Source organism: Antedon mediterranea, chromosome 2 (assembly GCF_964355755.1).
Source record: "Antedon mediterranea chromosome 2, ecAntMedi1.1, whole genome shotgun sequence".
NCBI classification, from domain to species: Eukaryota; Metazoa; Echinodermata; class Crinoidea; order Comatulida; family Antedonidae; genus Antedon; species Antedon mediterranea.
Window position 1 is genome coordinate 3,303,255 of NC_092671.1, and position 16,615 is coordinate 3,319,869.

At 33.0% G+C, this 16,615-nt stretch overlaps 2 protein-coding genes across 2 annotated transcripts; both read left to right on the forward strand.

Annotated features, from left to right (window-relative positions):
* Positions 1-321: 321 nt before the first annotated feature.
* Positions 322-10,697, forward strand: LOC140040078 (kinesin-like protein KIF28P). Its single transcript, XM_072085752.1, has 20 exons — positions 322-513; positions 660-792; positions 1,161-1,355; positions 1,914-2,133; positions 2,582-2,712; positions 2,818-2,949; positions 3,104-3,271; positions 3,469-3,584; positions 3,698-3,876; positions 4,338-4,466; positions 4,931-5,085; positions 5,324-5,472; positions 5,678-5,812; positions 5,932-6,015; positions 6,527-6,736; positions 7,160-7,285; positions 7,476-7,634; positions 7,845-7,925; positions 8,128-8,281; positions 8,850-10,697. Exons 1-20 carry the CDS (start codon positions 361-363, stop codon positions 8,888-8,890), a joined length of 2,850 nt encoding a protein of 949 aa, XP_071941853.1. The 5' UTR covers positions 322-360; the 3' UTR covers positions 8,891-10,697.
* Positions 10,698-11,166: 469 nt separating this feature from the next.
* LOC140040080 (uncharacterized) lies at positions 11,167-15,963 on the forward strand. Its single transcript, XM_072085753.1, has 5 exons — positions 11,167-11,291; positions 11,447-11,485; positions 11,581-12,084; positions 12,776-12,829; positions 13,217-15,963. The coding sequence occupies exons 2-5, from the start codon at positions 11,476-11,478 to the stop codon at positions 15,592-15,594; spliced, it is 2,946 nt and encodes a 981-aa protein (XP_071941854.1). The 5' UTR covers positions 11,167-11,291; positions 11,447-11,475; the 3' UTR covers positions 15,595-15,963.
* The last annotated feature ends 652 nt before the right edge of the window (positions 15,964-16,615 follow it).

Consider the following 16,615-nt stretch of genomic DNA (forward strand, 5'->3'; position numbering starts at 1 on the left):
TAAATAAATGAAATGAATGGCAACAGTAACACAGATAATGAATGAATCAAGACTCATGTCATAATTGATTATAATGTAGGCCTAAAATAAATAGATGGCTAGCCTAGAAAGGCCTATAACTTTAATACATTATAAAATAGTATTAGCTAGGCCTATTAGCTAGGCCTACAGATTTCTAGGTATTGAAGTCCACTTTTAATATTTTTCCTCATGGTGTTATATTTGTATGATGCTAAGGCCAAGTCGGCCTAGGCCTAGTTAAAAAGGCTATATAGTGCAGTATTTTTTTGATCTTGTTAAATCCTTAATAATTCACACAATTCTCGAGAAAAAGCCAGAAGTGCGCAGCTGATCATTGGTATGCAAGGGGCGACCACTACGATAAAAAATCCAGCTGCGCCGAATGAAGATCCCAGGAAATTTAACTTCGACCACAGTTATTGGTCACATGACGGGTTTGAGGAAGATGCTGATGGTTACTTGAAACCTGTTTCACCACGATATGCAGATCAGGTAAAAGCACAATTCTTAAAATACAAGTCTCCCTCCAATTAAAGACCGCTGTACTGCAGCCCTGGATGATTGCTCATCTTTTACCATTTTCTGATTAATATACACATACTGTACATTACATTCTAATTTCATTCTGGTTTTTTTAGAAACTAGTGTTTAATGATCTTGGTAATGGAGTGTTGAAGAATGCATGGGAAGGCTATAACTGTTCCTTGTTTGCTTATGGACAGACAGGCTCTGGGAAGTCTTACTCCGTTGTTGGTTATGGTGCAAACAAAGGTAGTGTGTCTAAAGTTCTGCCTTGACGCAAAAGACATTGTTGGTATTTTTTATCTACATTCGTTGGCTTAGATCATGACACATAATAGGATAAAACATCCTATTCATTTGTGTACATTTTTTTCTCTTCTTTATTTTCAGATACACATATTTCTCTGTTTAGGGATAACATGCCAATGTGTTTAACAATAACACTATAAAAAAAAAACCATACAAAAAATGATTGAGCAAAAACATGTTATGCTATTCTCAATGTCACTTTCATCATTCAGAAGTTATGAAACTAAAAATTAATAAATTCAAATAATAAATACTTTAATCAAAAAGAGAATTACATAATTATTTATTGTTTTTATTTACACTTCCAGGAATTGTTCCGATGTTCTGCAATCAGATTTTTGTCGGTATCAATGAGAAGAAGTCGGAAGGTGTGAAAACAGAATACGAGGTCAGCTTTAGTATGCTCGAGATCTACAATGAGCAGGTCCGAGATCTTTTGTCGCCGTCCAGCAATAAGAAGGGAGGCCTTCGGGTCAGGGAGCATCCAAAAAAGGGCTTTTACGGTTAGAGATATTATCAGTAGTTAGAATATTCTAACCTAAAATAGGAATTGTCATTTTTTTTTAAATAAGTGTTTTAATACAGTGAGTGCTGAGCACAGAATAGCTGTCTGGCTCTTTCAATCAATCAATCAATCAATCAAAATAATATTTATTTCCTTAATTCATAAACAAACATAATTTCTTACAATATACAAACATGCATGAAGGAGGCACAGATTTCAAGAAGCAAACTTTGTGCTGGAAGTACGTGCCAACAGAAAATAATACTAAAAAAATGCAATTTAATAACAATTCAGTACATGAATAAAAGTAACACAAAACTACAGATAACCTTCAAAATAAGAAATACCATATAATTTTATGACCAAGTATAGTCCCAGGGGCCTGATTATGAAATTTTGCAAATACTTGAATTGCATTACCAATGGATTTACCAAATTCTTGTTAACCCTAAATTAAGGAGTGGGATTACAATCATTATATACAATGCTGGAATGTATTCTTTATCATAGTTTAAATGTGTTATGGTATGAATAATCATATATTTGCATTACATAGCTGAGGGGTTGCGTACTGTCCCAGTCAATAGCTACAATGACATTGAAAACCGAATGGAAGAAGGAACGCGTAACAGAACCGTGGCAGCAACACAGATGAACGCCACAAGTAGTCGTGCTCATACTATTGTAGGTGTTACGTTTACCCAGAAGTCTTTCAATGACGCCGGGCAAGAAATGGCTAAGGTGTCCATCATTAATCTGGTCGATTTGGCAGGAAGGTACAGTAACGACCTCCATTTATCATTGAATAGCTTAAGGGTCTACAGGTCATAGGAAATACACCTCTTTTCTATACCCTATAGTACACTCACACCAACTGCAACCAATTTAAGACTGCACTCTTTTGCCGTATTGAAGCTTGGTTCCCACTAGGAACCAATGCAAGGACAGAAGGCGCAATGCAAGCAAATTGACCAATCACGATCGATGGATTATTCGAACTGTCGCTTGTAATTGGCCAATTCGCTCTTAGTGGGAACTAAGCTTAAGAAGGGACACTCACACTCGGAATATTGTAGGCATTTGTTCTTCTAAGTTAGAAGAGATTTTGGAATTTTGATAATTGCAAATGTCAATCCATATGTTTGACTAAATATTTGTTATTCTAGATTTTTGTACTAGTAAAACCTTATTTGCAATACACATATAATTCATGTTTCCCAACAGTGAGAGGGCTGATTCAACTGGCGCTACCGGAGATCGACTGAAAGAGGGAGCTGCAATTAACCAATCCCTTTCGGCTCTTGGTAACGTTATCGCAGCACTTGCAGATGCTAGTTCAGGGAAGAGAGTCAAGGGTAAGTTCATAATCTCTGAACAATTATCAAAACAGTTTATAGAGATAATATTACAATATTTGTTTTTAAATAATTTATTCTAAAAGTAAAATGTTTTTAATGTAGTTCCGTACAGAGACTCAGTGTTAACTAGACTGTTGAAGAACGCCCTCGGTGGAAACAGCAAGACTATAATGATCGCAGCTCTCAGTCCTGCAGATATTAACTATGATGAGACACTTTCAACATTAAGATATGGTAAACTGTCTTTATTTTTCTAAACTATGTAGTCAATATATATTAAAGCTATTTTTAGCTATCTTTCTAAAATTGAACTAATGTCACAATACCCAGATATAACATTTCATATATTTACGTATTTGTATCACCAAAATGTTTGTTTTTTTTGTAGCTGATCGTGCGAAACAAATCAAAACAAAGGCGGTCGTAAACGAGGATCCAACTGAAAAATTGATTCGTGAATTGAAGGAGGAAAATGAGAAACTGCGAGCTGCGTTGAAAACAGGTGGTGTGATCTCGATGACGGCAGATGATGATGACGATGACAAGAAGGGAGGAGGTACTGTATGTTTAGATGATTTAGTAATTAAAACGAGATCAAAGTATCATTCATACTGTAAAAGTGATAAAGAAAACCTAGGCCCACAGAACTGACTAGTAATTCTGGACCCTCTTTCCTGTGAGAGAGTGGAATGAATTAGAGAAGTTTTTTCGTTTTAATTTAACACTATTTTGAAAACATTATTTTGTTGTCAGATGTTGACGCTATCAGAAAACAACTGGAGGAAGAGATGAAAGCAGTGTTAGAAGCCAATGAACGAGAAATGGAACAGATGAAACAGACCTGGCAGGAGAAATTAGACAGCTCAGCTGTAAGTTACATAAATCTGCTCCACATAATCCATAAAAATACAGTAGATCCTCAACCTTCTGCTGATTCTGGTAATGCCAACAAACAAAATTTACAACTTGTTTCAATTCTCAGGGAGGTGATGATGGTGAACAAGCTAAAAAAGAGGAACGCAAGACCACACCACATATTTCCAATTTGAACATAGATAATCAGCTGTCTGGTATGATAGTGCATATAATAAGGGAAGGAACGCTGAAGGTTGGAAGTAGCAAGGCTAGCCCACCAGCAGACATTGTCTTATCAGGCTTAGGGTAGGTAGAATTAACAACCTGAAATTCATAATCAATTTTAATCCTACCACAATTATCATCCAAAGCATCATCAGTGTTTCAATATAACATTGTCATCATTGTTATTATTTCTGACTTTTCTAACATGACAGCGTAAAGTCTGGTTTTCATAAGATTCTAGGAAGTTTGGTTTAACAACATGCGAGAATCTCGCCAATTACAGAATGGATAAATTATTTAATAATTGGTCGTGCTTATAAACTAAGTCTCATTTGAAGCTTAGGGAGTGGAGTTCAAAGAGGAGTGAGTTACAACCCTGACACTAGGTCAGGATTGAATCCAGGACCTTGGTATTGGAAGGCAAGCATGTTAACCCCCAAGCTAAAGCTCCACTACCATTATTATATTAATTTGATTGTACTATTCTTAATAGTGACATATTTTTACATAATTTGAATCAATTAATTTATTTTCTATTTTAGCATACAACCAGATCATGCGTTGTTCTCAGTTGAAAAAGGAAGCATCTTCCTTGAGAAAGTTGCAGACGGCAAAGTGCTGTTAAATGGGGAACCACTCACTTCAAAACAACAGCTGGATCACAATGACAGGTAATCAATCAATCAATCAATTAATTATTTAATTGATAATTTGATTGATAAATTGTTCAATCAATAATTTAATTGATCAATCAATAGATAACCAATAAACGATTAAATCAATCAATCAATACTGGATAACCAATAAATCATTCAATGATCAATCAACAGATAACCAATAAATCAATCAATGATCAATCAACAGATAACCAATAAATCAATCAATCAGTAGGTATATCAGTCAATGAATAAATGATCAATCAATTAATTTATCAATCAATTCATGGATTGATCAAAATAGGGTTTATCAATCCTGGAATTGGTATGTTGCTTGCTGTTGTATGTGTATAATTAAAAATAAAGAAAATAAAAATGGATTAATCGATACATTTATCAATCAATTAATAAATTGATAAAAAATTTATCAATCAATAACATGTCAAAGGGTAAATAAAAATAAATATTTGTTTTTTTAGGATCATGTTTGGTTCAAATCATCTGTATGTATTCCAACACCCAGCGTTAAAGAATGCAAATCCTGGTAATTACAAGGTACCAGTTACGTACGAAATGGCTCAACAAGAGATAGCAAAGAACAATGGGTTTGATATGTCATCTAAGCAGTCAGCAGGTAAGAATATAAAGGAGTGAAGTTGGAAAATAAACTCTACTGACTAATTAAAATAATAATGATGTGCTCTCATCTCAGGATGATATTCCATCTGGAAAGCATCTTTGACTTATATAAGACATTTTATGATCCAGCTGATGGAGATATGATGTGGATGATTATGAGAATAAGCCTTATGATCACATGTCATTCCTCAATTCCATTAACATTCATCATTCTTTCTTTTTCATATCTTCAGAGGAAATGCTGTTACAAGAAGATCTTGTTGACTTGATACCTGCTGTGGAAGAGGCTAACACAATAAGTGAAGAGCTGGATAAGAAGGTTAAGTTTGAGATTGTTGTTATCTCACCTAAAGCTAGAGGGCTCACTCATGGCAGAACAGAGGTATGTTACTGTACAAGTTTTGTATTTATTGCTGTATGCTCTTTGTCGCAAGAAAATCTACAGTTGACGAAAGTACCCCTGTCTATCATCCTTTCTTCCAACCCATTTGTGACTTCAAATTGGCGTTGCGAAGCTTTTAATATGCCTAGACCAAGACAGCAGAAAACAACAGGTTTAATTGCATTACTTTCCAATATTTTACTAGGTTTGTGTGAAAATGCGCAACTTGGAATCGGGGTATGAGTACATTTGGACGCGTGACAAATTCCAACGGCGCAAGTATCTGATGCAAGAGATGTACCAGAACTTTGTTGAGGGTGAAGAATGGAAGCTGCCAGATGTATGTCATTTTAAAATGTTTTTAGATTATTCGTATCTGCATATCATGTGAAAATGAAGTCTATTTCATATTCTAACCACAGGACAAATATAATAATAATATTTTTGTTTTAATTGTAGGAGAAAGATCCATTTACTGTAGCGCCAAACACAGAAGTGCAAATTGGACATGTGAACATATACCTACAGAGTTTGTCTTATCTGGTAAGAATAATGATAAATTGTTGGCTGATCAAAACTGTCTTGTTGAATCTCAATGGTCTGGAAGAGAAGTTCTGCCTTGGCCCACAAAATAATTAGTTTTTGTTCTTGATCACCCATTTGTTAATTATCATTCAAGAAAAGTAGTGAGGGTGCTTTGTTAGCTTTGAAAAATAGTTGTCTAGATAGATTGAATCACAGCTACAGTAATTGTGGTTTTGGATTGAATCTCAATCATTAAAGCTGACTGTTAATCTTATGACAGATTGAGTGTTTTGATTAAAATCAGTAAGATCAACTTTTGATACATTAATTGTCAACCATTAACTAATAATAAGTTCAAAGTTCAAATAAGTTTAAATCTCAATCATTAAGACTTGGATAGTCTTAAAACTGTTATTTTTTATAGACTGAATCTCAAACATTCAGACTTAAGTGTAATTTTAATCTTGCACATAGATTAAATTTCAATCATTAAGACTTAGGTTAGTCTTAAATCTCATATTCTTGATAGATTGAACTAAAAGACAGTCTTGATGTTAGTGATGTAAAAGGCAAAGATGTTGGAATCATGGATGTGGAGATAATCCCATGCAACTCTAAAGGCAAGGAGCTGACAGAAGCAGACGACGTGTTTGTTGACGACCCCAAAGACCTTATTTCGGCCAGTGTTAACTTTGTTGTTAAAATACGATCCATCACAGGCCTACCAAACATGTATACGGTAAGTGTCTATTAAGCTACCACAGAGGGTTATTCGATATCTTTATTCACAAAACACATCCATAACAAAATATTGAATAGGTGTATTTTTGTGCTGAGGTTAAAAAATAGTTCAAAAATGAAAAACACAGAGACTATAATGCACATAAAAAATGTATTTGTAGAAAAATTAAAAGCAAATCAGGCTATGTTTCAATGTTTGAAATATATTTCAAAGGCTATACTGTATTTTGTCATAAAGCATAAATTCTGAAGCTGAAAATGGTAAATTTTGGTATAAAAATTATAGTCCCACGATAGCCTCCTGCATAAATGTAAGTCAAGATTTGTGAACACAGTCATTTTTAAGCAAGCATGCTCATACTGTACTACAGCTAGTCAACAAAGAATGTTATCAGAGAAAACGTGTCTATTTTTTCTGCAGGACGTGTACTGCAAATATGATATGTTTCTTGATGCTGAATCCACAAAGACGGAAGTAATCCCAAATACGAGTAACCCAGAGTTCAAACACAGAAAGAACTTCTCTTTTAATCCTGCAACGTCTCAGGTAATAGTTAGCAAATATTGTCAGAGAAAAACTGAATAATCTTTGCAATTATTGAAATAAATACTTAACTTGGCTAATAGAAATTCATAAGGATATTTTACTATCTAAGAGAACGAGTTCCCAAATATGGTAAAAAAAACCGTTTTTGAAGACTAATGCTGAAGTTAATTTTAATTTTCATTGACTGTAGCTTGTGGACTATCTGTCTAACGGAGTATTAGCTGTGCAAGTGTGGGGCAAATACAAATTCAAAGAAGCATCACAACGGCAAAAGAACATGAACACTAAACAGATGGTGATGTCAGAAACATTGGCAAAGGGTCGCGACCTCAATACCAATGCTAACAAGGTAAGAAGAGACTTAACACAGTGGTTCTGTGAAATCATCTTCATACTATAAGAGTGGTTTAGATATGGTCTCACAATCATCACTCCACCTATCTTCTTTCTATTAATAAATATTGACACGTTGTCAACATAACAAGACTTAATTTAACTACTACTAAAAAATGTGATAAAACCGTAATTTAAATCTTGATATGTGATGTTTTTATTCCAGACTAGTGATCCGGACAAAGTAGCTCTTCGTTTTCAACTGATAGCTTTGAAGAAACGACAGGAAAGGCTTGTTGTTAAACTGGTACGTAACAGTAGTCACTTATGATGCCAAATGTGATGTATTCCTATCATACTGGAAAAATCTAAATATAGTACCGAAAATCAGTTGATGTCCAATGGCAGTTGGGCTAAATAACTTTTACTTATTCTTCAACATGAATCATTCTTTGTTATACAAATTGTATTGTTTTAAATTAATTATTAAATATTGATTAATATTTTAGTCCCAGGTTCAACGATGCGTGCAGGTAGCAGAGGAGCATAAGAAGGTTAGAATCCCAACTGCTGTGGTGAAGCAAGTGCTGAACGATCAGAATCCTAAGAGAGTTGAGAGTGCTATCAATAAGATCCCACAGGATGATGGTGCTGGAGTTCCTAGTAAGTACCGTCTTACATCATTGTTACTTAGTGTTATCATAGACCTGTATTCACTAATAGCGAGTGTCAAGAGTAGAGTATAGGACGAAAGTGTAGTTGAGTTTGAAGAAATTAAGTACCCCTAACGCTCTGTCTACACTATCAAACTTGCTTGACAAAAACGTTTGATGTGCCCAAATATGGTAGTGATATACCAAAATATAGTAGTGTTGTCACATAAAGTTTGATAGTGTAGACAGAGCTTAGGCAGTAGTTTAATTGGAAGCGAGATTGAATTGTAACTGGTATGGTGAAAGGCAGCAGCGTAACACAGTGGGAAAAGGCCCTTGGTTTAGCCCTTGTTGCATTGGACTGCTCATGCTTTGGTGCTCCTGGGTTTAACCAGTGAGCGCTCATAGCCATTTAAGTATTTAGTAAGAAAGTTAAATCTCTCTAAAGGAGAAGTTTTCTTATTTTGAGTTAAGTAAACGAATGTTCAGTTTTAGTTTATTTTCCGTCACTCTGACCCCCTAAAACCAATACTTCCTTATCGATCTGAGATGACTGAGTAAATCAATTTTCTTTTCAGGTACAGACGCTCCTCAGTCCTCCATGTGCACACTGATGTAGACAGCAATAGACAAAGATGATGAACAGCAGGCAATAAGCTGACAAGCTGATCAAATATCCCATTGTATTGACAGTTAGGTAGCAGAAAACCCACTAAGCTAATGATTTTAGTATTATGTGTACCAATTTTTGTCATGTAAATGTGTAAATTCATCATCTGACATAGTACTGTGGTAATCACAGTAACATTTTTAGTATTTTTTATTCTGTTTGATCTTCCTAAAAGTATCTTCCTATTAAGCCTGGTTCCATAGAATGCTGCTAGGAGCACACCCCGGTTGTGTCGCACAAAAATCGGCAAGGTCAGACCAGTCAGTGTCATATAACGCAGTTGAGAGTACACTGCGATTGTGTCACTGACAAATAGGCAAAGTTGGATCGTTGTCAAGCCAGGTTCCATAACGCAATTGTGTCTCAATTAATTCAGCTAAAACAGTTTCACCTTTACCAATTTATCTGTGGCAAATCACCAGCCCTTCCCAATCGTGTTGGTTGTCACAGTGACATCTTAGCAGTTTTATGGAAACCTGGCATTAATCTTACTTTATAAGAGGTTCTAGCAATGTATGTATATAACGTGTGCAATTGTTTAATATTATTAGAGGTGATCATAGGGATTCTTAGAGGTAATACATACACCGCTGTATATTTTTACAGTGTAGGGTTTGGTGAATCATTGCATCAATTGTTTAAATCTATTTTTTAATTAGTACTATTTCTAACTTTTTACCTTGACAGTATGTATTATATTTCATTTTTTTACAATTTTAACTTAATTTTTCAAATGTTCTACCTCTTCTTTGTTAGAAAAATTTAATTAATTAATATTATATATTATCAGTTGTTTATAAATTATTAAAGAAAAAAGAAAGAATTATTTGTATATAAGATATTATATTGTAAAAGAACATTCCATACAATCAACTTTCTCAAAACTGAACTTTCTAATAACTTGAATCTTTTCCTAAAGTAAACTAAGAAGTTCCAAATGCTATAATTTCAATTTTTTTCAGAAAGCAAGACATTTGTGGCAGGCCAAACTTTGGCAAGTCCAAGTGTGTTTTGTATTGGGGGAGTTGAATGTGTCAATTTAAGAGTTTGATCAATTATATTATGAGCCCACCAGTTTTTAAATGTATATTAAATTTTTCTGTGGTAGTCTAGTTTATAGCATGTAAGAGGGAATAGTCAATGTTATGTAACCGAAATGGTGGCATATTCTGTGCTGATTTTAGTTTGAATCTGAGCAATAAGATACAAATACTGCAGTTAAATTCGTCTATTTAATTGCAGTACATTGTAGCTTAGTGTCAAAGGTCATAATAGGCCTCTGTTTTGATGTGTGTTGATTTTTGTAACAACCTTAAATTGTATAGTATGACAACAGGTCTTTGTATCTGAAGTCACAACTGAATAAACCCAAAGATTGTTGGCAAGAAGTATTGTATTATTCTTTAATGTATAATGGTTTTAGTTTTCAGAAGAGAACCCATTTTGAGGTGAAAATCTAAAAGGACTTTTTTTGCAGGGGAAGATCAAGCCTATTCACATCCCTCCACTTTGTAATGTTTTCCTTCTTTTCAATAAGAGGGTACATTTTAAATGTTAACATGTCAGTACACAGATAAATTAATCAGACTATTTAGGTCAACGTACGGGCCAAACAGATACCTACTATCTATACAGCAGTCCTTAGGGATCCGCGTCAAAATGATTTTACTGCAGTAGACCGAAGTATTTTAGAGATTTTACTGCAGTAAACCGAAGTATTTCTTAATGCAATAATGTATGGTTGTAGTTTATTATAATAAAGAAGTTTATGGAACAGTCACTGCAGTAAACAGTGTGTATGTTTATTCAAAAAAACCTTGCTAATAATAATGCATAAACATTTTAAAAATATTGTAAACAAAATCTAGTTAACTGCCTATAATTTCGACACGGTCCCTTTAGACCTGAGCTAATTGTGATAATATTGTATAACTTGTATGATGTAGTAGGTTTATAAACGTGTGTGTGTTTTCAGAAATCAGAAATAGTATCACTGTATATAACCTACACCAAATAACTTAGCTGATTGTGGATCACGAGATGTTATTATTATCATTATTGCCATTGCCAACAAATTCAAAGGAAGTACTAAACATAACATTTTGCATTGTGCATCTATTGAAAGAAAGTGTATAGACCGTGGAGCTTTTTGTGACATCATGTACCACAATTCATAAGCAAATTGCATTATGAATACTCTTTAGAAAGCTGACCTGAAATAGGTAGTGGTACTAGGCAGTTGCTGCTCCGAAATCGTCATTTCGGTTCTGTTTTACTGGGGAAGAGTGAATCACTCTTCCCTGGTTTTACAGTTTAGGTTTTTCAAGTTCAATTTCTACGTCAATAATATGTGAGTTTGCAATTTATTAAGGAGACACTTTGACGGCCAACACCAGGGCAGGGGACATCTCTTAACCTTAATTAATTGCTGATAATGTCCCCTTAAAAATGTCTACTGTTCATAAACGAACGGCTTTTATTTTAAATACATCATTTTTTTTTCAGAAAGGAAGACAGAACATTGAATCGTCATCATGGCATCAGGTAATGTACAAATGGTGTAAATTGTTTTTGTGGTGTATCATAAAGTTTGTAAAATTATTTTCTATAATTTTCTTTTTTTTCTAATCATTTTATAGATTTTAACGTGGATTTAGTGAACGTATCACATTGGTACGATAAACATAACCTCTTGAGACAGCTGAAAGTTTTATACAAAGATTTAATTGCAGTAGCGGACATAGACAAAGCACGTAAAACTATAGATTTACTGCATGAATTAATGAAATTTGGACATCTAAGTTCGGAAAACTTGATGTTGCTTTATGAAACAATCAAAGTAACCAGAACGTTTGGTGCTATCGAAGTATTCCAAAATGTCTTCCTCGAAGTTCAAGAAATTGAAATTACACAATTCAGCTCATATCGACTAAGCATTGTAGATTTCGGAAATAAACTGGGACGAGCTGATATCGACAAAATTGATGAACTTTACAATGTTCCCTTAAAGAATTATGAAGATCAATGGAGTATGATCATGGATTTGGAACACAGAAATATACTCTGTGAAGAAAACATTGAAAATTTCATTACTAGTATAAGAAAGATTGGACTACAGTCAGTTGCGGAATCTCTGACTAAAGGTAAGTCTATGCTGGCTAGATTTGTCATCTCTCCGAGATGTCTTCTGTAGCACATATTGCAACTGCCAACTAATTAATAAATTAGATATCTCTATGATGGATGGAAAGGGAAAGATATATTAACGACTTACATTTTCACCAGTAAAAGATTAACGAACAATTACATCTAGATTTGCTTTCTCTAAACAACTTAAAGAATTACTTTTATCTAAGTATATAAAAGAATAATCTATAATTTACAATGTTTTTATATATTGTTAATTCATCAGATATTATCTATTGAACTGATATGGTTTTGTTTATTACAGTATAGTACATACAGCACTTTATGTTATGTTATTTATTTATTATTCAACATTTTTTGTTTTGTTTTTGACGTTATCAAATTTTTATTTTCTTTTAAGTTCTGTTATTTATTTGTTAATTTTGTAGCTTAAGTTAGTTAAGATAAAAGGTACCAAGCTTGATTAGCTTCGGCTATACCTTGGCTACCTTTTGTATTAAATTGTTTTTTGTTTGATACAATAAAGAAGAAAGACAACTTTATTCTAAAAAATATTCTTTATCCGGAACTTTCCCATAAGTATTTTTTTATTTGATCTTGGTCTTTAGTCAATAGATGTTCAAATAAATCCTTTCTTTTGAGTTTGTTGAATTTCATTATATTTCTTCTCTTTTTCTTACTTTACAGAATTGCCTAGCTGTAGTAGGCATATTGAAGAAAAGGATGCTAAACAAGAAACTAGTGAGTTACATTATCATAATACAATATTCAATTTTTATTTAATTAACAGCATTGAATCAAATTTCTCTTGTTGTGGTGTAACTACTGACCACAAGTTTTAGCAAACTTCATTGGCAGTATTTTTTATTACAATGGATGTTCACATATGCCACGGTTCCAAATATGTAGCGTCTTAAAAATAAATATAAATAAACTACATTTCATAGTTTTATAACACCACAATGTATATACATTTGCAGAGTAACTATAATTCCCGCTGATATATTGGAAATTAATTCATAATTTTTTTAAACATGTATTTGATAACATTGTAATATTATTAATTCTTAATTTAATTCAAATATAATTTCCAAGTTACTAAATCACACTATTTGTTTTTTTATTAAGACTCCAAGAAGATAGAAGAATATCTGCTAAGAACACAAAAGGCATTGTGTGAAAACGCCTATACATTTACACCAGAAGTAATGAGTGCTAGATACAACGTCGACATGTCTCAGTTGTTTACCGATATAGAGCTACTCAAGGAAAGTAAAAAGAATCAAGGTGGCAAACCAACAACATTAGATGAGGTGGTAGATGTTTTAAACTCTATGCCTAAATGTAAAGCTCTTATAGACGGTGAGGGAGGTATTGGTAAAACTACTATATTAAGGTATTTATCATACAACTGGGCTACCAGGCAATCAATATTTGAAGATAAAATTGTATTTCTTTTATGTGCAAGAGATTTAGACAAAGGGGAGGACATTTTAGATCTTATAGTAAAGCAACTGGATATGAAAGATTTCAATTTAGATACAGATCTTCCAGATGATCCAAGGTTGATAAAAAAATTCATAAAGAAACATGAAAGTAAAATTGTGTTGTTGGTTGATGGATTAGATGAATTAAGATTTAATAATCAATGCGTAATCAATCTTTTCAGAAAGAAATACTTAGAGAAAAGTACTTTGATACTTACTTCACGATCAGAAAACATAGATGAATTCATAAAAGCATGTAATGTACACATAAGAGTAAAGGGATTTAACAAAGAGAGCATAGGGAATTATATTGACAAATATTTTGTTTATTTTGAAAAACCACAATTGGGAGAATCCTTTAGAAAGGAATTTGATATTGACACAACTAGAGCTGGGCGAAAACACTCGAAAGCATATTCAATGAGCAAAAATCCAATGTTACTTCTTGCAATGTGTATGCTGTGGGAAGAAACACAAATTATTCCTGATGATAATGCAGACCTTTTTAAAGAAATATTTCGTAGTATTTTAAATCAGTTTAATAAGCAGGAAAACATTCCAAAGATTTCTAAATTTGAAGAAACTCCTAAAAAGTGTCTAAATGCTATGATTTTGTTAGGAAAGTGTATGTACAATAGCCTAAAAGTAAATCAACTTTCAATAAAAAAGAAAGATTTGAATGAGGGACAAATGGACAAAGGTATGGTTGACTTGGCCCTAAAACTAGGGTTTGTTTACGAAGAAGCACCAATTTCAAAATCTAACTTTGAAATCTTTCTCATGCCTCATCACAAGTTAATAGTTGAGTCATTGGTAGGATTTTACTTGTACAAATTATGTGAAAGTGAAGATATAGAGATGAAATATACAACGGTTACAAGGAAATTATTTGCAACATTGGATGATAATGAATGGGAGGTAATAAGAGAAAGTCGGTATTTAAGAGGGACGAGGGAGTTTGCTATTGGTTTCCTCGGAAATAACGCTTGTGCATTTCTAAAGCATTGGATTACAGATCATTTATCAACATATCGATTTTTACCGAGAAATTTAAAGTTGGTTAGAAAACAACATGAGATTAATGTGGTTGATGCATTAATCAATTACATGACTAGCAAGGATTTAGAAATAAATAAACATATAGATGATATATCTACCTCCATAAGAATGCTTATTGATCACATTAGTCCAGGTGTAAATTGTGATGGGCATTTCATACATCTAATTTTGCAACTTTTTGACATGAATTATAATGGTGCAAAATTATTTGCAATGATTGAAGAATTCAGTAAATTTTGTAGTAGAATGGTATCAGATTGTAATGGAAGAGTTGTTGCGCACATTTTAGGCATTGAAGCTAAATGTAAGGATGTTAAGATTCATGGTCTATCAGGTAAAGTAATGAATCAAATGATCAGAGAGTGTTTACGTAGACAAGTTCAAATAGTATTAGAAGAACTTGACATTCGTAATAATAACCTCCTCAACATTGATGGTACTTTACTGGGATCTTTATTGGTTATGTCTCCGAAGCTATGTAGGCTTTACATGCATAATTGTAATCTATCAGGTGATGTAATGAATCAAATGATCAGAGAGTGTTTAAACAGCGAGGTACAATTAGCATTAGAATATCTTGATATCAGTTTTAATAATCTCAGAAACATTGATGGTACTTTACTGGGTTCTTTATTGATTATGTCTCCTAAGCTGATTGATCTTGACATGGGTAGATGCACTCTATCTGGTGACATAATAAATCAAATGATCAGAGAGTGTTCAAGTAAAAGAGTTCAATTAGAAGTGAAAAGGTTTAATATCAGTGGTAATAATCTCAACAACTTTTTTGTTCCTTTACTGAGTCCTTTATTGATTATGTCTCCTAAGCTGGATACCCTTTCTGTAGTTAATTGCAATTTATCTGATGACATAATAAATCACATGGGCAAAGAGTGTTGGATTAGAGGAGTTGGATTGGTAATAATAGAGCTCAGTAACAGATATAATAATAAATATTGAGTGTTGTCTCTTAAGCTGGCCTGAAACGAGTAATCTGTCAAATGAAAGATTATGTGATTCTGCGCATGTCAATTATTCGAAAATGTCCATGTACTATTAGTACAGGTCATTTTTTGAAAAATGCCCAACACATGTATTAATGTAACATAAAAAAAGGGTCGAAATTTTGTCATTTTTCCCAAATTTCCCTGTAAACTTCCAACTTAGAAATTGTTAAACATTTTCATATAGATTTGACAGATTTCAGTATAATATTTCTATATTTCCAAAATAAATGAAGTAATCACACCATTATAGAAAATATACATTTTATTTTCTTAAAACCCTGTTTCACATAGGTTATCAGAAATAAACTAATTGAAGCCTAGAGTTGTTTAAATTCCATAAGAAGTATATTGACATAATTAAAAAAATGTGTAACACTCATTTAATTTTAACACATTTTTCTTCTTTTTGTTTGTATTAGAGGTACCACAGGTTTAAACACATTTGTTTAATGTCTATCTTTAATGAAAGTATCTACAAAATATTAAAAACTATTTCCAATAAAACAAAATAAAAATATATGACTGCATTGTGAAGCACAACAGAGATACATGGCGGCGTAAGGGACGTGTTGTGACCGACTTTACCTACTACACACAACTACAATGGTAATTAACATTTTACAAACTAAATTGGGGGAGGGGTATCATCACCCATCAATTTACATCCCCTTAACATTAGCATTACATTTATTTCAGTTAAAAAAATCTAAGTGGTTTGACTTTAGTGTGTACAAATAAAAATAAAGCTAAAATAGTAACATTACATACAAATAATATTAAATGAGATTAATGTATGTGTAATAATACAACAGTAACTACAGTACATTGGGTACTTTTTGTTTTATTACATTAAGATGATATTTTTATAACTTCTGTATGTGGAGTAGCTTTGTGTCAGGGAGCTGGGTAACTGGTTAGGTTTTTAACCATACTTGCCCAGGCTAGTGATCTGGAGGTCATGGGTTCAAATCCCA

Bases quoted from the DNA above. Each gene is read 5' to 3' on its own strand.
- LOC140040078 (XM_072085752.1), top strand. From the start codon at position 361: ATGCAAGGGGCGACCACTACGATAAAAAATCCAGCTGCGCCGAATGAA. The intron at 2,134-2,581 runs GTACAGTAACGA...GTTTCCCAACAG, and splicing joins CTGGTCGATTTGGCAGGAAG to TGAGAGGGCTGATTCAACTG. The intron at 3,585-3,697 runs GTAAGTTACATA...TTCAATTCTCAG, and splicing joins AGAAATTAGACAGCTCAGCT to GGAGGTGATGATGGTGAACA.
- LOC140040080 (XM_072085753.1), top strand. The intron at 12,085-12,775 runs GTAAGTCTATGC...CTTACTTTACAG, and splicing joins TGCGGAATCTCTGACTAAAG to AATTGCCTAGCTGTAGTAGG. The intron at 12,830-13,216 runs GTGAGTTACATT...TTTTTTATTAAG, and splicing joins GGATGCTAAACAAGAAACTA to ACTCCAAGAAGATAGAAGAA.